General features: G+C 38.5%; 1 protein-coding gene across 2 annotated transcripts in view; it reads left to right on the forward strand.

Moving 5' to 3' along the window:
* Positions 1-20,091, forward strand: part of mcoln1a (mucolipin TRP cation channel 1a) — a 41,608-nt gene extending 21,517 nt beyond the window's left edge. For both annotated transcript variants that reach the window (XM_061911582.1, XM_061911590.1), the window contains exons 5-14: positions 1,562-1,643; positions 1,871-1,967; positions 2,533-2,632; positions 6,475-6,581; positions 6,651-6,800; positions 6,876-6,977; positions 9,211-9,333; positions 11,051-11,257; positions 13,191-13,321; positions 16,674-20,091. In XM_061911582.1, the coding sequence (XP_061767566.1) occupies positions 1,562-1,643; positions 1,871-1,967; positions 2,533-2,632; positions 6,475-6,581; positions 6,651-6,800; positions 6,876-6,977; positions 9,211-9,333; positions 11,051-11,257; positions 13,191-13,321; positions 16,674-16,710 (1,136 nt within the window). In that variant the 3' untranslated portion in view covers positions 16,711-20,091. The remainder of the gene's footprint in view (positions 1-1,561; positions 1,644-1,870; positions 1,968-2,532; positions 2,633-6,474; positions 6,582-6,650; positions 6,801-6,875; positions 6,978-9,210; positions 9,334-11,050; positions 11,258-13,190; positions 13,322-16,673) is intronic.
* Positions 20,092-24,675: the final 4,584 nt, after the last annotated feature.

Raw genomic sequence — 24,675 nt, forward strand, 5'->3', positions numbered from 1 at the left:
ACACCACCTAATACTCAGGGGCGGTATAGCTCAGTTGGTGGGGCGGTATAGCTCGGTTGGTAGAGCGGCCGTGCCAGCAACTTGAGGGTTGCAGTTTCGATCCCCGCTTCGGCCATCCTAGTCACTGCCGTTGTGTCCTTGGGCAAGACACTTTACGCACCTGCTCCCAGTGCCACCCATACTGGTTTATATGTAAAAATTAGATATTGGGTTTCACTATGTAAAGCGCTATATAAATATAATTCACTTGACTTCACTAGTAACACTACCTATAATCCTCTTATCGAACTGATTCCTTATTGAATCTCTTAACGAATCCAGATAGGTTGTTGTGTGTGCACTGAGTTCCAAAAGCCATAGATGTTATATGACTGGACCGGTACGCTGATTATATAAAGGAAAGGCAGACGTGACTGAGGACAGCATGCGGACGTCAAAGAGTGAATGGTTTCAGGTGATAGAGGACGATAAAGGAACGCCCCCAGTGAGCATATAGTGCTGCTCTGTGCGTTGTAAATAAAAAACTGCCAACAAACACATCACCGACATGGACCCCGACTTAAACAAAATGAAAAACTTATTCGGGTGTTACCATTTAGTGGTCAATTGTACGGAATATGTACTGTACTGTGTAATCTACTAATAAACGTTTCAATCAATCAATCAAAAGCGCGGTAGCGAATCAATACGCACAACGAGGCAAAAGAAGTCAACTTTGACTTTTTCCGAGGAACCCCACGGCGACGAGACTGACTTTGAAAATGAGGAGAGAGAATCTGGTGTGTTTGATGGAAAACTTGCCCAGCTGTTCATTTGTGACACAGAAGATGAGGACTTTGATGGATTTGTGGATGAGGATTGATCAAAAAATAATGTGAGTACATTGATAAATACTTAAATAAAGTACAATCCAACTCAGCTTTGCTCCTGCTGCCTTTTTAAAACGGCGTCCATGCGTGCTAGCGTATGTTTTAATCATGCCTGCGCCCAAAAATACGCTGCGCATTATTTACGCGTTAAATACAGAATTAGCACCCGTAACTGACACAACGCCTTTTGATACGGTGCGCCCGATAGTCACAAAAATACGGTATAGTGACGTCCATAACAGGAACCGGTTCTCAAGAAGGGATACGAATCCATGGAATTGGTTCTTTTCTTATCGAAGCATCATGAGAACCGGTTTTCAAACATCATCCCTATTAGCTAGTGATTAACGTTCTAGTTGGAAGCTAACTAATAGCGACGCTATACTGTATATTACAATACTTGAGTATTACACAATAACCAAGTAATTTTAAGACCAGATTAATGGCCAACACAATTTTATACAAAATATTTAAGGAGGAGACTCCTGCTCCTTCTCACAGTCTTGTCAGTTTGGGGCCTGGAAAACGCTAAGGACCTCTGTTCAACAGTCAGTTCCATTCAATCAAGCAAATTCTTAACAATCAATGAATCGACTTTTGATTACTACGTCCGTGCCATTCTTGTCAGAGATAATATCAGCCCAACAAGTATTTTCATCATTGTTTTAACTTGACATTTCTTCTCTCCTCAGCCTGTGTCGGAGTGAACCCTCAGACGGTGCCCCCCTCCTCGCTGGCCGACTCCTACAAGAACTTTACACTCAAGTTCCACAAGTGAGGCTTCATTTTTCACGCGGCTTTGACTTGGGCTCAGTGGAATGTCCTCCGTCACGGCAGTGATTGTATCTGGCCACATTCAACACCTTGTTTCCTCAACACTTGCGGCGCATGCCCGCTCCCAACTCGTATGCTTGCACGCTGACAAATTGTTTGGAGGCTGTCTGGAGTTGTCATCTTTGTGTGGACCCTCACTCAATTAGTGTTTGTGTTCTTGCTGCAAGGTTCATCAATGTGACCATAGAGTTCCAGCTGAAGGCCATCAATCTGCAGACTATCATCAACAATGAGATCCCCGACTGCTACACATTTAACATAAAGGTGGGCTTAAATAATTGCTGAGTCATGTTTAATTGGCAGAAAGGTTGCCAGTCAAAAATGACACGACAGGAAATGTTTCTGTCAGATTCAAAAATTGATGACATCTATTAAACAAGACAAAAAAGCAAGGAAATAAACAAAGACAGAATTCAAATTTGCTCAATTTGAGGAGAGACGGGGCGACTGTACTCTATGTACAGTCTTCTGCCACGCTCTGGCGAACGATTGTACGTCACCTCTTTTTATTTGGACTTTCCCTGTTTACATAACAACAGCTGTTTCTAAAGGAATGGAGGGTATGTAAACAGCCATTGTTTTCGGTCACATTAACACAAAAGAAAAAGATGCCTCGGGCTTGGGCTGGTCCTGGATTCAGCTTGGGTAGGTCTTGAATCACAATAAATAACCCCCCCCCCGTCTCCTCCCATCGTACACAATGGAATTTTCCAAGATTTTGGCTTGGTGTAACAAAGACATTCTCTTGTCTGTTCATTGGGAAGTCAGAACGGAATTTTTTTTGATAATTTACATATATTTTTTCTGACAGTCTTTTTCTCCCGTGCAGATCGTGCTGGACAACAAGGCTCACAGCGGCAAAGTGAAGATACGACTAGAGAACGAGGTCTCCATCAAGGAGTGCAAAGACCCCAGCGTCTCTGGACAGGGTGAGAATGAAGATGCACCATTCAAAGACATCCAATCCTAGGGCTGGGTGAGACTCATTGAGACGAGGGGTGCCCAAAGTGAGGAAATTTGGCATGGCTTGCCAAAGGGTGGCTTCCCACTTCTTTTAAGCTCATGTCAGATATCAACCGGATATCAGCAAGTATCGTATTGCATCTAAAATTTCTGATATAATCGAAGCAGTCCTACAGCGAGTTTACTTAAAGGGGAACATTATCACAATTTCAAAAGGGTTAAAAACAATAAAAATCAGTTCCCAGTGGCTTGTTGTATTTTTTGAAATTTTTTTCAAAATTTTACCAGTCTCGGAATATCCCTAAATAAAGCTTTAAAGTGCCTTATTTTCGCTCTCTGCGAAGACACTGGCCATTTCCCTGTGACGTCACACAGTGCTGCCAATGTAAACAAACAATGGGAATACCACAGCAAGATAGAGTGTCATTATATCGGATTCAAACTCGGATTTCAGCGACTTAACCGATTCAACAGATTACGCATGTATTTAAACAGATGGTTGGAGTATGAAAATATTGAAGAAGAAACTGAAGCTATTGAGCGAATAGCTATTGACGCTATTCATAGCCATAGCATGGCCGAATAGCTGCATTAGCCTCGCCGGTAAAATGTGCGGACCAAACGATCAGGACTTTCGCATCTTTTGACACTGGAGCAACTTTAATCTGTCGATTGGTAAGTGTTTTTTTCGCATTAAATGTGGGTAATATAGTTGCAAATGCATCTACAGGTTATCCATACATCTCTGTACCATGTCTGCTTTAGCACCGCCGGTAAATAGCATGTTAGCATCGATTAGCGTAGCATGTTAGCATCGATTAGCTTGCAGTCAACATCAACAAAACTCACCTTTGTGATTTCGTTGACTATCGTTGCAAATGCACTTGCAGGTTATCCATACATCTCTGTGCCATGTCTGCCTTAGCATCGCCGGTAAAATGCGGAGAAACTCCAGCACTTTCAATGGGGGTCTGGCGGCAGACACTTTGGCATCTTCGGGCCAGTGGTGCAACTTAAATCCCTCCCTGTTAATGTTGTTACACCCTCTGACAACACACCGTCGAGGCATGATGTCTCCAAGGTTCCAAAAAATAGTCAAAAAAACGGAAAATAACAGAGCTGAGACCCGGTGTTTGTAATGTGTTGAAAATGAAAAGGGCGGGTGTGTTACCTCGGCAGAGTCTCTGCAGCATCGCGTGGACATCGGGGGCGGTACCTCTGGATTGGCAGACCGGGGTGGTGGTTCCTCTCTTTAAGAAGGGGGACCGGAGGGTGTGTTCCAACTATCGTGGGATCACACTCCTCAGCCTTCCCGGTAAGGTTTATTCAGGTGTACTGGAGAGGAGGCTACGCCGGATAGTCGAACCTCGGATTCAGGAGGAACAGTGTGGTTTTCGTCCTGGTCGTGGAACTGTGGACCAGCTCTATACTCTCCGCAGGGTTCTTGAGGGTGCATGGGAGTTTGCCGAACCAGTCTACATGTGCTTTGTGGACTTGGAGAAGGCATTCGACCGTGTCCCTCGGGAAGTCCTGTGGGGAGTGCTCAGAGAGTATAGGGTATCGGACTGTCTTATTGTGGCGGTCCGCTCCCTGTACGATCAGTGCCAGAGCTTGGTCCGCATTGCTGGCAGTAAGTCGAACACATTTCCAGTGAGGGTTGGACTCCGCCAAGGCTGTCCTTTGTCACCGATTCTGTTCAAAACTTTTATGGACAGAATTTCTAGGCGCAGTCAAGGCGTTGAGGGGTTCCGGTTTGGTGACCGCAGAATTAGGTCTCTGCTTTTTGCAGATGATGTGGTCCTGATGGCTTCATCTGACCGGGATCTTCAGCTCTTACTGGATCGGTTTGCAGCAGAGTGACCGGAATGAGAATCAGCACCTCCAAGTCCGAGTCCATGGTTCTCGCCCGGAAAAGGGTGGAATGCCATCTCCGGGTTGGGGAGGAGACCCTGCCCCAAGTGGAGGAGTTCAAGTACCTAGGAGTCTTGTTCACGAGTGAGGGAAGAGTGGATCGTGAGATCGACAGGCGGATCGGTGCGGCGTCTTCAGTAATGCGGACGTTGTACCGATCCGTTGTGGTGAAGAAGGAGCTGAGCCTGAAGCCAAAGCTCTCAATTTACCGGTCGATCTACGTTCCCATCCTCACCTATGGTCATGAGCTTTGGGTCATGACCGAAAGGATAAGATCACGGGTAAAAGCGGCCGAAATGAGTTTCCTCCGCCGTGTGGCGGGGCTCTCCCTTAGAGATAGGGTGAGAAGCTCTGCCATCCGGGAGGAACTCAAAGTAAAGCCGCTGCTCCTTCACATCGAGAGGAGCCAGATGAGGTGGTTCGGGCATCTGGTCAGGATGCTACCCGAACGCCTCCCTAGGGAGGTGTTTAGGGCACGTCCAACCGGTAGGAGGCCACGGGGAAGACCCAGGACACGTTGGGAAGACTATGTCTCCCGGCTGGCCTGGGAACGCCTCGGGATCTCCCGGGAAGAGCTAGACGAAATGGCTGGGGAAAGGGAAGTCTGGGTTTCCCTGCTTAGGTTGTTGCCCCCGCGACCCGACCTCGGATAAGCGGAAGAAGATGGATGGATGGATGGATGGATGGTGTTACCTCGGCGACGTCACATTCTGACGTCATCGCTTCCAGCGCGATAAACAGAAAGGCGTTTAATTCGCCAAAATTCACCCATTTAGAGTTCGGAAATCGGTTAAAAAAATAGATGGTCTTTTTTCTGCACCATCAAGGTATATATTAACGCTTACATAGGTCTGGTGATAATGTTCCCCTTTAAATGTCCTCCAATAGACACACAAGGTCGGTCTTTTCTTTTATTTCAGTCAAAACATTCATCCATCCATTCATTTTCTACCGCTTGTCCCTTTTGGGGTCGGGGTGGGGGGTGCTGGAGCCTATCTCAGCTGCATTCGGGCGGAAGGCAGTTTATCAATCAATCAATCAATCAATGTTTATTTATATAGCCCCAAATCACAAATGTCTCAAAGGACTGCACAAATCATTACGACTACAACATCCTCGGAAGAACCCACAAAAGGGCAAGGAAAACTCACACCCAGTGGGCAGGGAGAATTCACATTCAGTGGGACGCCAGCGACAATGCTGACTATGAGAAACCTTGGAGAGGACCTCAGATGTGGGCAACCCCCCCCCTCTAGGGGACCGAAAGCAATGGATGTCGAACACCCTGGACAAGCCGCCACCTCATCGCAGGGCCAACACAGATAGACAGACAACATTCACACTCACATTCACACACTAGGGCCAATTTAGTGTTGCCAATCAACCTGTACCCAGGTGCATGTTTTTTGGCATTCACAAACAATAAATATTGTCGACAATAGGCTACTAGGAGCTAGCGCCGCCAGAGACAGGAACCGACCCAAGAGCCCAGTCTGTCTTTGGCTGCCCACCAGCTTCCGGCCAATGTCGGCACGAATGAGCAAGACTCCGTTTAGGACCACCGAATTGTCCACATCCAGCCAGGGCCCAGCGAACCCCCCCTCCCCCATGTTGTCTCTGGTGAAAACGGCCAAAAGGCTTTCCCGAGGCAGATCCAAAAGTCTACCAAAAAGCAGGGCAGGCCTCACTCTTGCACAGTCTCAAAGGCAAAAAAACATCAAGAACATAAAGGAGGACACACATGAGCACAGAGCTCCTGCAACCAGCAGCCACGACAGCGCCGCTTTCTTGAAAAAAAAATTGTGATAATTATTTGATATTTTAACTTGCCACTGAAAAATGAAAAGGTTAAGCTTTGATTTCTTTCTGATCTTTGTTTTGCTTTGACTCCCCCCAGCTGAGAATTACACTCGCCTGGCGTTCGACGTGGCCGTGGCTCTGGTGTGCACGCTGTCCTTGCTGCTGTGCGGACGCTCCATCCTGCGAGGCGTCATGCTGCAGCAGGTGAGCGCGAGTGCTTTCTTTCTGTGTCAAAGGGATACGAAACATATTGTTGGCGTGTGTGTTTGTCAGGAGTTTGTGCAGTTCTTTAAGGACAATCTGGATCGCAAAGTGTGCTGGGCGGACCGCATGGAGTTCATCAACGGGTGGTACATCCTTCTTATCGTCAGCGACGTCCTCACCATCATCGGAAGTTTCATCAAAATTGGCATCGAATCGAAGGTGCGCTTCAGGTTTTTAGCAGTTTTTAATATTTTTTAAATTATACGTCTTAATTTTCTGTCTCCTTCCCGACAGAACATGTCCACCTATGATCTATGTGGCATCCTTTTAGGGACTTCCACCCTCCTGGTCTGGGTGGGGGTCATTCGCTACCTCACCTTCTTCCAGAAGTATAACGTAAGACAAATATGCCATTATGGGTGATGACTAGGGATGGGTACCAAATTGGGTATCTTTATAGGCACCGACCGAATTCCATCTGTATTACTGGGTATCGATTCACGTAAAATCAAACGTGCCATATTCCGATACCAATCACTTAAGCAGCACTCAGGGCTGCTGCGATTTTTTTTAACACCAACAGAAAATGCTAAAGCACAAAGTAAGGCTTCCCTCTTTCTAAATGCGCAAGCTTAATGCTAATTTACATTGGGTTTGTCTTTGACCGGCTACTATTAGCGATTTTATCTTAAATGCCGATTTTAACATCTCCAAAATTGGTAATAGGTACTACAACTAAGATCACCACATATAGATTGCACCAGTATTTAAGCCGCTAATATATTTTTTACATATATTAACCGCACCGGACTATAAGCCGCAGATGTATACCGCTACCAAAGATTCTACAAATGTTTATTTACATACCTTAATTGTTTCCAAACGGCAGTAAAACGGCTGATCAAACAAAATAGAGCTCATCGTCATGGACCCACTATCTGTGAAAGCTAGTTCTCCAATTACCTAAACAGACTCAATATCTCCACTGACGTTTTGGTGAGTTAACGAAATGGAAACAATAAAAATAGAATGCCATTGTAATTTAATAATGCTAACACAGACACTTGTAAACATGTTAGCATATTCGGTAATGCTAATGACGCCAGTTTGATTACATTACGATAGCACGTACAAATATGCATGACAACGCTCCTACAGACATCACACATGGGATGGTTTAGTAAGTATGAATTGTTTTAGTTGTAACAAACTGCTTGGAGTGATGAATGAAGAATCCTTTCGAGCAGGAACGCTATGGAAAGTTTTTGGTTCAAAGAATGAAACAGCTAAGTTAAAGTCACTCACACACACGAGGTGTGGCGTCAAACCCCGGCCGAGTCATACCAAAGACTGTAAAAATGGGACCCATTACCTCCCTGCTTGGCACTCAGCATCCAGGGTTGGAATTAAGGGTTAAATCACCAAAAATGATTCCCGGGCGCGGCCACCGCTGCTGCTCACTGCTCCCCTCGACTCCCAGGGGGGTACATTTTCAACCCGCAGCAGCTGCAGTGAGTGAACTGATCCAAAAGATGGCGCAATAGTACAAACAATTACACAGCTTTTCAGTGTCTCTGTCGGTGTTCTATGAAAACTATTTGCTGAACACAAAACTTTAAGGTCATTTTGAACAAAAATCCATAAATTAGCCACACCATTTTATAAGCCGCAGGGTGCAAAGCGTAGGAAAAAAGTAACAACTCACAATCCAAAAAATACGGTATTGCTACAATCAAACGGCTGCTTTGTAATAAGCACAACACTTACAGTGTGAACACTTTGCAGGGCGCAACATTACACATTCGGCTTCCTGGAAAAACTCACTTGCCAGTTAGACAACACAGATTGAACAAAAATCCATAAATTAGCCACACCATTTTATAAGCCGCAAGGTGCAAAGCGTAGGAAAAAAGTAACAACTCACAATCTGAAAAATACGGTATTGCTACAATCAAACAGCTGCTTTGTAATAAGCACAACACTTACAGTGTGAACACTTTGCAGGGCGCAACATTACACATTCGGCTTCCTGGAAAAACTCACTTGCCAGTTAGACAACACAGATAGCCTATACAGTACTGCCACCTAATATCTTAGAAGTGCAACTGCATTGCAAATAAGACTCAAATGTAATCAGAAAAGAATATATAAAAGCTGGACAGTACAGTTCTCATAATGAGCTAATTTTTAAATTTTACTTTAAAAAAAACATTTGTAATATCAAACAAATAATATTTCTTAACACACAAAAAATACAGAAAATTGGTACCTTCTAGTACCGGTATCAGTAATCGGTACCTTTATAGATTGAAATGTGAACAGTACACATCCCTTTGGACAACATGATTTAATTTGCATAATTGGTCGTGGTGTATGTGCACGTTATTGTAATGGATGCTGTCGGAGAAAGCGATACCATTCATGGTTAGGTATGAATTGTGCTACCATGCATACCGCCACCTACTGGACGGGCTCCATTCACAGCCAGTCCCATTAATATGTGTTAATGTGCAATTCTATCTATATGCGGCGGTCCAAATGTATTATTGGCAGCCCGTCTCAGATAAAAAAATGTGACTAAAAACATTAATGACATGACAATGTGTGTGACGTCTTTTCCCTCGACTAGATCCTGATTGTGACTCTTCGAGCAGCCTTTCCTAATGTCATCCGCTTCTGCTGCTGCGTGGCCGTCATCTACCTGGGCTACTGCTTCTGTGGTTGGATCGTCCTGGGACCATACCATGTCAAGGTGAGATGGTGCTCTGTTAAAAAGATTCTTATGATTACGGAATGCTGCCATCAGCGTGGTGGCATACGGTTTGCGGTTCCTCCCGCATCTCAAAAACATACATGTTAGGTTCATTGGAGACTCTAAATTAAAGGTTTTGAACAGGAGTCTGTCCGTCCACCCTATACCCAACCCCCCTCTCCCGACCCGCCGCCGCCCCTGGTGGTCCGCGGAGGTACTGCGTGGAGACCGGGTGACTCGACTTTATAATATTTTTTTATATTCTCCAGGCAAATGTTTAAATAGACACCAACACACTGTAAAGTCACATTGCGGTCCTCTCCAAGGTTTCTCATAGTCATTCACATTGACATCCCACTGGGTGGGCTCTGAACCGAGGATGTCGTTGTGGCTTGTGCAGCACTTTGAGACACTTGTGATTTAGGGCTATACAAATAAACATTGATTGATTGATTGACATATAGATTCACCCGGTCAAAACATTGGGAACACTTGCACACTCTTTGATACAGATCTGCGCAAAAAAAACAACACATGCTTTAAGCAGCATTAATGTCACTGCATGTCGCATGAAATTAGTAAATGATCTTACCTTTTTTATTGTTTTTAATTTATTTATTTGGAGCTTGATTTTAATGTCCAAATAGGTATGACCACCTTGCTGTGATGTCACAACGCAGGCAGACTGCAAAACCCCAAGGACGTCCCCGCCAAAATGTATAAACCTCATGATTTGATACGTTGGCATTATTTAGCACAGGTATCCATAATTGTAACATTTTATAATTCAGAAAAGACTACATTCATCATAGGTCCCCTTCACGTTTCACAATAATATTAACAACTGCTCTCCAGTTGTTATATCTTGAATTATTACACTTTTGAGTCATCTGCGAGTAATATGTTGTATAGAAGGACACGGTGTGTTGCCTAACCTGGACGCAGTCCTTGCCATCAAGTTGAATGTGCCAGTCTACTCTTTTGTTGCTCCCTACAAAGTGTTTGTACTGTAGGTATTGTACTTATTACACACAAACTGTTTGATTGTAACGTGCATCATACTTGGAGTTTCGTTTAGCAAATTCTGTGTCATATACATGCTAATCAGTAGCATGTATATGACACAGACAATGTAAACTTGTGACTGGTAACAACAAGCACACAAAAAGTGAAGCCTTACTGTACGTTCAAGTGTTTTCTATTTGTTGGTATGGAAAATTGCAACATTACTTAAAGGCAGTCCAACTGAGTCCACTGTGCTGCTTGTACGCTTGTTTCCCCGCCAAGTGTTTGAGCCAACATGTGCAATAAATGCATTGAAATATGCCACCGTTAGATTTTATGCGACTTGATACCTGGTGTTGAAACTATTCAATATTGAATCCAGTACCTATTTTGTGAATTATTGCTGACCAGTCCATGGTCTGCGTGACTTCTCCCCTGAACTCACCTGAAATAGGCTTCATCTCACCTGGATACATAAAATAGAAAGTTAATAAATGTCCAATTGGATTGTACAAATGTTGCATTAAATTACCATGTTAGTAAACATTGATTCCTACATCAGCCATTTTCACACTGCCTCTTTTCTGTGTCGCTCTTCTTGGGGCACCACTGATTTTCTGGCTTTGGGAGTCGTATCAGAGATGCCGAAGGGGGCAACTCGATAAAAAATTTTTAAAACGTCTCTGATTAATAATTGCCTTGTGTTTTTCAGTTCCGCTCCCTGTCCATGGTGTCGGAATGCCTCTTCTCCCTCATCAACGGTGACGACATGTTTGTGACCTTCTCGGGAATGCAGGAGAGCAGCCCGCTGGTGTGGCTGTTCAGCCAGGTGTACCTGTACACCTTCATCTCCCTCTTCATTTACATGGTGCTGTCGCTCTTCATCGCCCTCATCACAGGAGCCTACGAGACCATCAAGGTAGCGTTTGAACCTAGTTCATTATTACAGTTCTCTCTCCTTTATTTTGTTCCAGGTATGACCCTGGTGAACAAGTTTCCGCCAAGTTGGTTATTAAATCGACTATTTTCATAGCTACAAATAAATAAAAAGGTTTACGAAATACAGTAGTGTAGCAGGTTTATGTATTCATTAAAAACAAGGCGTGGGTTTTATTTAACAAGTATACTGTTACCACGCGGGCAGCATATATATTTTAAAATTTTTATATATATATATATATATATATATATATATATATATATATATATACACATATATATATATATATATATATATACACATATATATATATATATATATATATATATATATATATATATATATATATATATATATATATATATATCAGATACCGATTGTGCAAGTTTTCCCACTTAAAATGATGACAGGGGTCTGTAATTTTCATCACAGGTACACTTCAACAGTGAGAGACAGAATGTGGGAAAAAAAATCCAGGAATTCACATTGTAGGAATTTTAAAGAACTTATTTGTAAATTATGGTGGAAAACAAGTATTTTGTCAACCATTCAAAGCTCTCACTGATGGAAGGAAGTTTTGGCTCAAAATCTCACAATACATGGCCCCATTCATTCTTTCCTTAACACGGATCAATCGTCCTGTCCCCTTAACAGAAAAACAGCCCCAAAGCATGATGTTTCCACCCCATGCTTCATAGTAGGTATGGTGTTCTTGGGTTGCAACTCAGTATTCTTCTTCCTCCAAACACGACGAGTTGAGTTTATACCAAAAAGTTCTATTTAGGTTTCATCTGACCACATGACATTCTCCCAATCCTCTGCTGTATCATCCATGTATCCATTTTGGTATAAACTCAACTCGTCGTGTTTGGAGGAAGAAGAATACTGAGTTGCATCCCAAGAACACCACACCTACTGTGAAGCATGGGGGTGGAAACATCATGCTTTGCGGCTGTTTTTCTGCTAAGGGGACAGGACAATTGCTCCCTGTTAAGGAAATAATAAATGGAGCCATGTATCATGAGATTTTGAGCCAAAACCTCCTTCCATCAGTGAGAGCTTTGAATGGTTGACCAAATACTTATTTTCCACCATAATTTACAAATAAATTCTTAAAAATTCCTGCAATGTGAATTCCTGTTTTTTTTTTTTTTTACATTCTGTCTCTCACAGTTGAAAATTACAGACCTCTGTCATCATTTAAAGTGGGAGAACTTGCACAATTGATGGCTGACTAAATACTTTTTTGCCCTACTGTATATATGTATATGTAAATGTATCACTGGTAGGATCCTCAAAGAGTCGTTGCTACAGTATGGTTGTCACCCGGCCACTACAACAGGGCCACGACGTGGAAACATATTTTCACATCCTGGGTATTTTTTTGTAAGTCAGAACTGGGTGACAACCCAGACCTAAGTTGCAGCTTCGACCATTGCCCATGTCGTTAGCATTCGGTGTTGTTAGCGTTGCATGTCCAGCTTTGTTATACTTGCACAACAAAGGCTCACCAACGTGGAGATGTGTTGTTGATGAGGCAGGAGTTAAAGATTAAGTGCATGAAAAGGTTCTGCCAGAAATTGCTCAATATGATAGTCGCGGTGACAATAGAGTAGCGCCCAGATTAGCAGCTGTGTTGTTAGCATTGTCATCCTTAACCTGGGAAAAGAAGTCCTGTTTGGGGACTATTTTTATCATAATAGGAAATAAGACATATGTAATACATATTAGACATAAACGACATTGAATTTAAATATAACAAAATATACACAACATGCTTTTTTTTATGTTATTGTGACTTCTTACCTCCTTCAGTCAAAGTGGTCCAAACAAAATCAGCCTTGAAAAGAGAAAAGGCGAACTATTAAAAAAAAAATAAAAAACGACGACTAAGTTGTGTATTGTTGTGCAGCACCAAACCCAGGAGCCCATTCACATCACAGACCTGCACGCCTTCATAGCAGAGTGCACGGACGCACCGAGTTCTGGAAAGTTCCGGGGCCTGGAGACCTCACCGTGCTCCTTTTTCTGCTGCTGTGACAGGTAACAACAAGCACACATGTTTTAGTCTGCTGTATCATCAGGATCATTAATCTCCCAAGGTCAATTTTATTCCCATTCCCTTATTTTTATTCTTATTGTAATATTTTTCTATTTTGTTTCCATTTAGACCCACATTATAAACTTTTTAAATTGATCTCAACTCTGTTAACTGCTGCTTGAATTTTAATTTTCCTGAAGGAACTCTCCTGAAGGAATCAATAAAGTACTATCTAACTATCTATAATATTTCTAAAAATACCTATTATTGATACTCTAACGCAGGGGTAGGGAACCTGTGGCTCTTTTGATGACTGCATCTGGCTCTCAGATAAATCTTAGCTGTATTGCTTAACATGATAAGTAATGAATAATCTCGCCGGTAAACACAGTGTCAAAATATAATTCTCATGCATTTTAATCCATCCATCCGTTTTTCCACTGCACCTGTTCAAGAAGTCGTTTTAATGGTAAGAAGTGTTTTATTTATTATTGGTTAGCTTCAGAATAACAATGTTATTAAAAAGAATAAGATACTTAGTATACTCTGAAAATGTAGGTCTTCCTTAAAAATGAACACATTTAGTTGTATTCAGTGTTTAAAAAAAAGATATTATATGGCTCTCACAGAAATATATTTTTAAATATTTGGCTCTCATGGCTCTCTCAGCGGAAAAAGTTCCCAACCCCTGCTCTAACAGAATAATATACCTACTTTAGTTATTATTATTAAAATACATTTTAAATTCAGCTTTAGACATTGTGAAACACCATACACTATACAGTATTGTGCTTACAAAACAAGCATTTACACATTATCACATACTTATCAAATGTTGAGTGTATTGACTCACAGCGCCCTCTGGTGGATTCATAGCTACAACGCACGTTTTACCACGCAGATGGCGCCGTCTATTTATGTTAGTTTTTTGTTTTCTTTCTTTTTGTATCATATATTTACAATTCAAACCAGAGAAATAAAATTTGCAGATGTAAGGACATCTGTTGTATTTTGTTTCATTTTGTATTTTTCAATAATTTCATAATTAAAAAAAAAACTATAGCATTTTTTATGTATTTGTTATTATTTACTTTGCTACTTTGTTCATTCGGTGGCATTTTTCTCGATTGTTGCTGTTTTTCTGTTATTCTTTTATGTCCTATATACTGCTTTGTGTAACAGTCAAAATGATATTTTTACAAGTGTATGTATTATAGAGCATTTTAATTGTTTGTATTTTTTTTATTTAAATGTGATGCTATACCACAAGTAATCAAAGGTTTTCCTATTTGTTTTCCTTTCATTCAAGTCTATTACAGTGTTTGGCTTCTTTTTACACTTGTATGACAGTAACAATGTTAAAAAGTAATGATGATAAAAAGATGATGTATTAATCATCAAATATGTGTTTTTATGTAGTTATATTACATTGGTTAACTTCTTTATATGCTTTTATCACAGTGAAAATGTTAAAAAGAGAGATGCCATAAGTCAATACAGATGATACATTTTAGTTTTATTTAGTTTTATCGTCGTGGTTAACTTCTTTGTACACTTTTATAACAATAAAAATGATAAAGACGCCATAAGTCATCAAGGTGCTATTATATTTTAGTTAGATTTTGTTGTTTGATAAAGGTTAACTTATTTATACACTTTTATGACTAAGGAGGTTAAAAAGTGAGATGCTCCACGCCGTAAGTCATTAAAGGTGTTATTAGATGTTACTTCTATTTAGTTATATTACAGCAGTTAACTTCTTTAGACACTTGTATGACAGTAACAATGTTAAAAAGTGAGAAGCTGAATTCCATATCTCATCCAAAATGTTATATTTTAGTTTTATTTTGCTATACCGTAGTGTTTATTTTATAAGGTAAGAAACATGAGTCAATAAAAGTGTTGTTATATTTTTAAATCTAATAACTTGTTAATATAGTGGTTAACCTTTGTATACACTTTTCTGACAGTAAAAATGTTAAAAAGTGATGTGCTGCACGCCATTAACATCAAAGATGTTGTTTAAGTGTTATTTAGTTATATTAGAGGGGTTAATTTTTTTATACACGAGTTTGATAGTAAGAATGTTAAAACGTGGGGCACCCTAAGTCATCAAAGCGTTATTATATTTAATTTTATATTTAGTTATAGGCTCCAGCACGCCCCGCGACCCCAAAAGAGACAAGCGGTAGAAAACGGATGGATGGATGGTTAACTTTTTCATACATTTGTATGAAAAAGTATAAAAAATGGGATGCCATAAGCACTAAAGGTGATATTATTTTTATTTTTATTTGGTTATATTATAATGGTTAACTTCTTTACACACTTGTACGACAGTAAGAATGTTGAAAAGTGAGATGCCATAAGTCACTAAAGGCGATGTTATTTTTTGTTTTATTTAGTTATATTGTAGCGGTTAACTTCTTTAGACCAGGGGTGTCAAACTCCTTTTAGATAGGGGGCCACATGGAGAAAAATATACTCCCGAGTGGGCCGGACTGGTAAAATCACGGCACAATAACTTAAAAATAAAGATGACTTCCGATTATTTTCTTTGCTTAAAAATAAAACAAACACATTCTGAAAATGTACACATCTTAACGTTGCTGGGGTTTTTTTTCTCCACTTACATGTTGAGATTTATAGTATTCTATCTTTATTTGTCCTTATTTATACTTTCTGAATAAATTATGTGATAATGTTCATCAGTCAACTCATTGGTTTTAATTTTCAATCGGTCAAGATAAAAAAATGTCAAAATCAAATTACAGGATGTTATTTGTGTAGTTTGCTAATTTTCCTCGACTGGTGCACTATTGTGTTTTTTTTGTGTGTTTTATTTACATATGTAGTGTAATCGATAGATACAAATAATTGCTATTGCGACATCTAGTGGACACATTTAGAACAGCTGTTTCTTTCATTCCAAAATTTCAACTCATTTTTATACTTTATGCTTTATATGATAATATATGATTATATGATAAGTCAACTCATTAGTGTTCATTTTTAATCTGTCAAAAATAACAAAATTATGTCAAAATCAAATTACAGGATGTTATTTATGTAGTTTGCTGATTTTCCTCAACTGGTGCACTAACATGTGGTTTATTTTTATTTTTTTACATATGTAGCATAATCTACAAAGATACAAAGAATTGCTATTGCGAAATCTAGTGGACACATTTAGAACAGCTGTTTCTTTCATTCAAAAATTGGACTACTTTTTATACTTAGCAAACTCATCCCGTAGGCCGTACGATTGACACCCCTGCTTTAGACACTTGTATGACAGTAAGAATGTTGAAAAGTGTAAGTAAAAACCAACATCTTGTTCCATTTGTCCGTCAGAACAACAACATACGAGGACGTCCTGCTGGTGAACTAAGGTTGAACTCCGTAAACCCAGAATGCGTCTCAAGCGCCGCCCCCTGCTGGCCAAAGGGATGCACTGCTCGCGGTCTCTGCCCCCCACCCTCCTTTCTCTTTGGAACAAGCTTTGTTATTCAGCACTTGACTGAAAGAGGAGTCGTCCATCAACCGCCGCAGCATTCTGATGAAGGAATGTGAGTTTCTCATTTTGTCCTGCAACCCGACGAACTCGCCAGGAAGAACTGAAGAAAGCAGTGAGTAGCTTTTAAGCGCACATATTTATGCCACTGGACCCTTTTTGATTCAGCTCAGTGTTTTTATCATCGCACAGGATTTATGTTTATTTTATTACAAAAAAAAAATGACGCGAGAAATACGGGGCCTGACCGTGGCCTCGGTACTTGTGAGGGCTTCTTACATTTTCCGGCCACAATCAGCGCCCAGACACAAGGTGAACATCCATGATGGTGCGGACTCTTTTGCATTTGTTTCGGATTTCAAGTCAAGTCTACAGTGTGCAAGAATACTACTTTTGCAGTGTAGAACATGTCTCCTGCAGTGTAGAAAATATCTCTCCAGTTTTGCTGCAAAGTACAGTGATGCTCAGGTGTTACTAATAGAAGGACTTGTGGTCATCTCGGGGCAATCTGGACTGTTTGGTCAGATTGAATGCCCTGAGATGACAAAGACCTGGGTGAATGAAAACCTTCATAGACACTAGTGGTCACTATTGGTCATTGCTATCACCTGGACTGTTTAGTCACTTTAATTTAGTTCGGGTTTTTTTTAGGTTATAGCTTTAAAAAAATAATTAGCAGAGTAAACATCTTTAGGTTCACCACAAATAGGTCAACTAACAAAATGTGAACATGCTCTGTTATGTTTTTAGTATTCCTTTCTTTTTGTGCTCATTTTAGGTTTTATATAATTTTAGTTTTTACATTGCATGAAACGCACAATCGTATTTTCTTCTCGTTTTCGAAGAAAATAATTATCTTTTTTTATTAGTATTTTACAAGACAGGAATGACTTTTTAATGGCTGTAGAAGGCAAAACTGGTGTGAAATTTACCCTTAATATGATATAGGAGTGTTTGTGAAAATAAAATTATTGTATGTGCACAGTGCCCTACACAAAGTGTAAACATGTGTTTACAAATATCCTGCACTTGTTCAGTACTTGACAAAATGTAAAAAAAAAAAAGTGTAAGACATTTTAAATATTTGCACACAATCGGCTCTATTTAAATGTCCTGCCTGCTTTGAAAGCACATTACGCAAAGTTCATGTTCCATAGGAATATGAACAAGAATATGTGGTAATAAACAGCACATTAGATTATTTTTTATAGCAACAAGGGTTCTAACTTGTTTCTATAGAAAAAAAATGGTTTGGAAAGAAAATAACTTGCAGGTTCAATTTAAAAACGAAAACAGTTTTTTGCAAATTCAGTTTATTTTCAGTATTTACTTACTTTTGGCTTTTTTTCTTTTCTTTTTTCCCTGAAATTTACCCATGTGCCTGCATGTATACACTGCAGCGTCACAGTTCATCGTGTAAAATATGTTACATAGTGTTTGTTGTCCACTGTAATGTCTTTATTACTCATCCATTTTCTATAGCGCTTACCTAGGGTCTCAAGTAAGCTGGAGCCTATCCCAGCTGAGTTAGGTCGAGAGACAGTGCCTTTATTATAATCGATCCCAAATATTACTTTTTCAACCAGGGAAACCAACAGAAAGAAAAAAACACATAAGGATATTTTTTTTTTTAATACATTGACTAATAGTACTTTAATCCATCATTTGAATCACAAAAACACAAATGGTGATTGGACTGATGAATAAATTCCTAAAACAGTGAATCAAAATTGCATTAATTACTTTGGTTGAGGCAAATTTTATCGCAGGATGTTTTCTAAATGAACTAAAATGTTTGCTCATTTCCAGCAAAATGCTTTCAAATCCTGGTAATTCTGATCCATTACTAATGAAAATGTTGCAACCCTTATAGAAAGCTCCATTCGCTACCTTTTACAACGATGTAAAATGTTATTTTATGTATTATATGTATGTATAAATGTATATACGTATGTATGTATGTATATGTATAAATGTGTATATATGTATGTTGAGATGACAAAGACAATATATATGTATGCATATAGACATACATATATGTGTATGTATGTATGTATACATATATATATATATATATATACATTAATATGTCTATGTGTAGATGTATGTATGCATATGCATATGTACAGTATGTATATGTATGTAAATATGCATTTATACATACATACATATATATGCATATATACATACATATATATACATATGCATACATGCATATATGTATACACATACACACACGCAGACATATATACTGTATATATGTATGTATATATGCATATATGTATACATATATACATATGTATGCATGTATATGTTTTTATTTATTATATAATATATTATTACTGTATACTTTAAAAAGCATATATATAGTATGTATGTATATATGTTTTTTATTTATAATATATCATACACTGGGTGTGAGTTTTCCTTGCCCTTATGTGGGCCTACCGAGGATGTCGTAGTGGTTTGTGTTATGGTTTGTACAGCCCTTTGAGACACTAGTGATTTAGGGCTATATAAGTAAACATTGATTGATTGATACTGTATACATTAAAAAGCATATATATATATATATATATATATATTTATATATATATATATATATGTTATATATATATATATGTTATATGTATATAATATATATATATATACATATATATTTGCTTTATACATGTATGTTGTTGTTTGTACACAAAACTGCAATACTTTGTTTTCTCGTTGTTAGTGCCAACATTTCTGCTTTTTTTCATTGCATTTATTAATTGTGTTTTCATTGTGCCTTTTTTGACAAATTTGGAATTTCTACACTATGCTAGGGCCAATTAAAAAAAAAAAAAAAAAAGAGTCCCTCAAGTCGGACTTTGTGGATGCTTTGGTTATTTACTGTCAATAATGTGACTGCAGTACTTCCAATGTTTCGCCTGAGGGCGTAAGGGAGGCATGTATCTGGCAGTGTGTCTTTCATGAACATACCATATGTCAGGGGTGTCCAAACTTTTTCCACCGAGGGCCGCACACTGAAAAATCAAAACAAGCGGGGGCCATTTTGATATGTTTTTTTATTTTTTTAAACAATACAATATATGTGTAAAATTATACATTTAGGCCTCCACTCAGGCTTGATCCCAGGGACCCCAAAGGATTTTGGTAAAAAAAATATTTAAAATGTGTCTTTATTTTGTATTATTGTTAGTCAAGGTTTAAATCTCTAGATCAACATTAGGTCTATCTGTCAATATAACGTATTTAAAGATTTGAGTTGTATGCCCTTTTTGTCAAAGAAAACCCTGTTTTGTTATGGAAAAAAATACAAAATATGCAATAGTTTCCCCCAATAAAATTGGAAGTGGAATATTTCAGATTATAGAATAATTGGAGCCTTAAAAATTAAAAAATTAAAAATTAAAAAATAACCATTGATTTCAATTTGTTATTATTTTTTTAGCAGTGACACAAAAAAAAAATCGCACTAAAATTATTGGGGATCCAAAAGGGTCCTACTTATTAAAAATGAAAATTTTTTTTTTTTTTTACTGTTTACTTTAAACACAATCGTCTTGAGATCAACTTCAGATCCATCTGTCAATTATAAATGTTATTGTTGTGTATGTTTTTTTGTTGTTCTTATTAGGCCCTTCTTCAGAAAAAAAACTTTGTTTTTTATCTGGCGAACACAAAATATGCAACATTTTCCCCCAAAAATATCTCAAAGTGGAATATTTAATGTGACATTGATTTTGATTATTATTTTTTTTTAAAGAAAAAAACAGCCTGCAAGGCAGCTTTGTGTTATTAGAGTAAACATTGCAACATTTTCTTGTCACATTTCACCTGTTTACTCTTTTTTACCACTTTTTTTGTTTTGTTTTGTGTTTTATCGTATTTTTAGAATTTGCTTAGGGCCGTTATAAAATTACCCGCAGGCCGCAATTGGCCCCCGGGCCGCTCTTTAAACACCCCTGCCATATGTAGTAATGTGGCCAGAAATGGTACTGCAATTACGGTCAAAATTATGTCGTCCCCTCCCACTCTCCATGACTGAGGTTGCCAGATAGGAAGCCGAATCCTACTTCAAGGAACCAAATGTCAAACGTATTTGTAAAGTTACGCAGCAATATTTTAGTTGGGAGTCGGGAAAGATTATTGCCAATTACCATGCTAAAATGTCTAGTTTGACCGCACGGACCACCATCAAAATAATTACATATAATATTTTATAATGTAATATTCATTGCATAGGCCTACTTTGATGGCAAGCTAAGGCCAACAGTAAAATTACCGCCACATTTCATTCAGTAAAACCCAATGTTGCATCCAACCTGACACTGCATTCTCTTCCATTTACGCACATCAAAAGAGCATCCATCCATTAATTTCCTACCGCTTGTCCTTTTTTTAGGGTCGCGGGGGGTGCATCATACACAAATACAAATAGACGGAGTAGACATTGAAAGGGTAAAATAAAGTAGATTTTGGGGTGTAATAATAGATGGTCAAATCAACTGGAAATATCATAAACAATTATGCAACATAAGGTGGCAAAAAATATTTCAGTAATGAACAAATCAAAATATGTTTTCGACCAAAAATCACTCCATATTCTCTACTGCTCGCTATTGTTATCATATCTGAGTTATTGTGCAGAAATATGGTGAAATAACTACAAATGTTTACTTCATTCACTAACTGTGTCACAAAAAAGATCAGTTGAAATAATACATAATGTTGGATATACAGTAGAGAACAATTGAATCAAAAATATTGAAATTCAACGATTTGGTAAAATTGCAAACAGCTAAAATTATACACAAAGCAAACTATAACCTGCTACCCAAAAATGTACAACAATTTTTATCAACTAAAGAGGAGAAATATAACCTTAGAGTAAAAACTAACTCAAGACATTTGCATGCTCGTGCAACATTTAAGACCTTCAGCATATCAGTATGTGGAAATAATTTATGTAAGCAAATAAGTTAAACAATGTCCTGATATGATGCAATTTAAGAAGTTGTTCAAATGAATAGTGCTTCCAAAGTACTGTACAAAGAAGAAGAATTATGAGAAATACAATGGGACAAAAAAGTATTTAGTCAGCCACCGACTGTGCAAGTTCTTCCACTTAAAATGATGACAGAGGTCTGTCATTTTCATCATAGGTACACTAAAACTGTGAGAGACAGTTTTAGTGCTGTATCATCCATGTGCTCTCTGGCAAACTTCAGACAGGCCTGGACATGCACTGCCTTAAGTAGGGAGACACGTCTGGCACTACAGGATTTGACTCCCTGTCGGCGTAGTGTGTTACTGATGGTAACCTTTGTTACTTTGGTCCCAGCTCTCTGCAGGTCATTCACCAGATACCCCTCACCCCCGTGTGGTTCTGAGATTTTTGCTCACCGTTCTCATGATCGTTTTGACCCCACGGGATGAGATCTTGCGTGGAGCCCCAGATCGAGGGAGATTATCAGTGGTCTTGTATGTCTTCCATTTTCTGATGATTGCTCCCACAGTTGATTTTTTCACACCAAGCGTCTTGCCTATTGTAGATTCACTCTTCCCAGTCTGGTGCAGGTCTACAATTTGAATTTACGTTTTTTTTTTTCCTGCTTCACTGAGTCACTGCACCGCCTACATTTGCAAAAGGAGACACGTTTATTTTTACTTTTTCAACTTAACAGGTCATCAGTTCCTCTGAATTGTGCAGGACTTTTTATAGCGTGACACACCCGAGTTGACAAAGCAAGCAGACGTGGACAATGGCAGCATTTACTATGTATTGTTTCATTAACAGTCGATATGTGGTGGAAGTGAAGACCACTGACTTTTTCAATGAGGGATGTTGAAATTATTTTCCTTCAAAATTTCTATTTGGTGTCACGGTACATTTTCTAACTTTTTTTTTTTTAAATCTGTAGATTTTACGTAAAAAAAACCCCAAAAAAACTGGCAGCTCAGTTGCCAGAGTTGTATCGTAAAATTAGTTGGGTTTTTTTTTTACACAAAATTACTGTAAATTGAAAAACTATATTTCTAAGGTAGAATTCTGCTGAATAGACTAACAGTTTTACTGTAAAATCTATGGTAGTTTTATAGGAAATTGAAAACCGATACCCCTTTTTTCATGATAAAATTGTGGTGACCGACCTGCCAGGTTTTTTTAACTGCAAATGGTATTTTTATTGTGCAGTTCTGTAAAGGAAAAGCAGTATCATTTTTATTTATCCTAGAAAATTCTGGCAACTGAGCTGCCCTTTTTTTTTTTTTTACTGTAAAATAAACGGTTGTTGGTTTTACAGAGCATTGCTTTAAATCAGGGGTGTCCAAACTTTTTCCACTTGGGGCCGCAGATTGAAAAATCAAAGCAAGCGGCGGCCTTTTGACATTTTTCTATTTTAAAAACCAATACAATATATGGAAACCAATTTAGGTCTCCACTCAGGCTTGATCCCGGGACCCCAAAGGGTTTTGGTCAAAAAATTATTAAAAATGTGTCATTATTCAGTATAATTTTGTTTTTACTATTAATCAAGTTTTAAATCTCCAGATCAACATTAGGCCCATCTGTCAATATAATGATTTTAAAGATTTAAGTTGTATTCTCTTTTTATCAAGGAAAACCCTGTTTCTCGATGGAAAAAACACAAAAAATGCAATATTATCACCCAATATTTTTTTAAGTGGAACATTTAAGATTATATAATAATTGGAGCCTTAAAAAAGTCAATAACTAATAACACTATTGATTTTAATTCATTATTTTTTTTTGAGCAGTGACACTTAAAAACAAACACACTAAAATTATTGGTAATCCAAAATGGTCCTACTCATTAAAGTGTTAAAAATTAAATTATAAATTTTTTTACTGTCTGCGATGAGGTGGCGACTTGTCCAGGGTGTACACCGCCTTCCGCCGGATTGTAGCTGAGATAGGCACCAGCGCCCCCCGCTATCCCAAAGGGAATAAGCAGTAGAAAATGGATGGATGGATGGATTTTATTTTTAACACAATATTCTCGAGATCAACTTCAGATCTATCCGTCACTTATAAGTTTTATTGTTTTTTATGTTTTTTGTTTGTTCATTTTAGGCCCTTCTTTAAAAAAAACAGCTCAGTTTTTTATATGGCAAACAAAAAAAATATACTACATTTTCCCCAAAAAATATCTCAAAGTGGAAAATGTAACGTGACGTAATTGGAGCCTTGAACAGGTCAATAATTCATAATGACATTGATTTTGATTCATTATTATTTTTTAAAGAAAGACACAGCCTGCATGCCAGCTTTGTGTTATTAGAGTAAACATTGCAACATTTTCTTGTTACATTTCACCCGTTTGCTCTTTTATATCACTTTTTTCGTTTGAAAAATGTTTCAATCGTATTTTTAAAATGTGCCGTGGGGCCGTTAAAAAATTACCTGCGGGCCGCAAATGGCCCCTGGGCCGCACTTTGGACACCTCTGCTTTAAATTAAATGCTGTTAATTTTATGGTACAATTCTGGTGTAGCTGCCAGTTTTTGCCCTAAAATCTACGGTCGCTGTTGTAAATGGAGAAAGGGTACCACTTTTATTTTTACAGTAGAATTCTGACAAAAATGCTGCCAGTTTTCTACTGCAAAATTCAAGGTCGTTTTTACGGAATATTACCTAAAATGGAAAAAGAGTACCACTTTAATTTTTACAGTAAAATTCTTCCGACTGAGCTGTCGGTTTATTACGGTAAATCTATTGTTGTTTTTGAAGTGCATTACTGTAAAAGGAAAAACTGTAACTGTTATTTTTACAGTAGAATTTTGGCGACTGAGATGCCATTTATTGTATCGTACAATTTGTACAGTG

This window comes from Nerophis ophidion, linkage group LG01 (assembly GCF_033978795.1).
Source record: "Nerophis ophidion isolate RoL-2023_Sa linkage group LG01, RoL_Noph_v1.0, whole genome shotgun sequence".
Taxonomy (NCBI): Eukaryota; Metazoa; Chordata; class Actinopteri; order Syngnathiformes; family Syngnathidae; genus Nerophis; species Nerophis ophidion.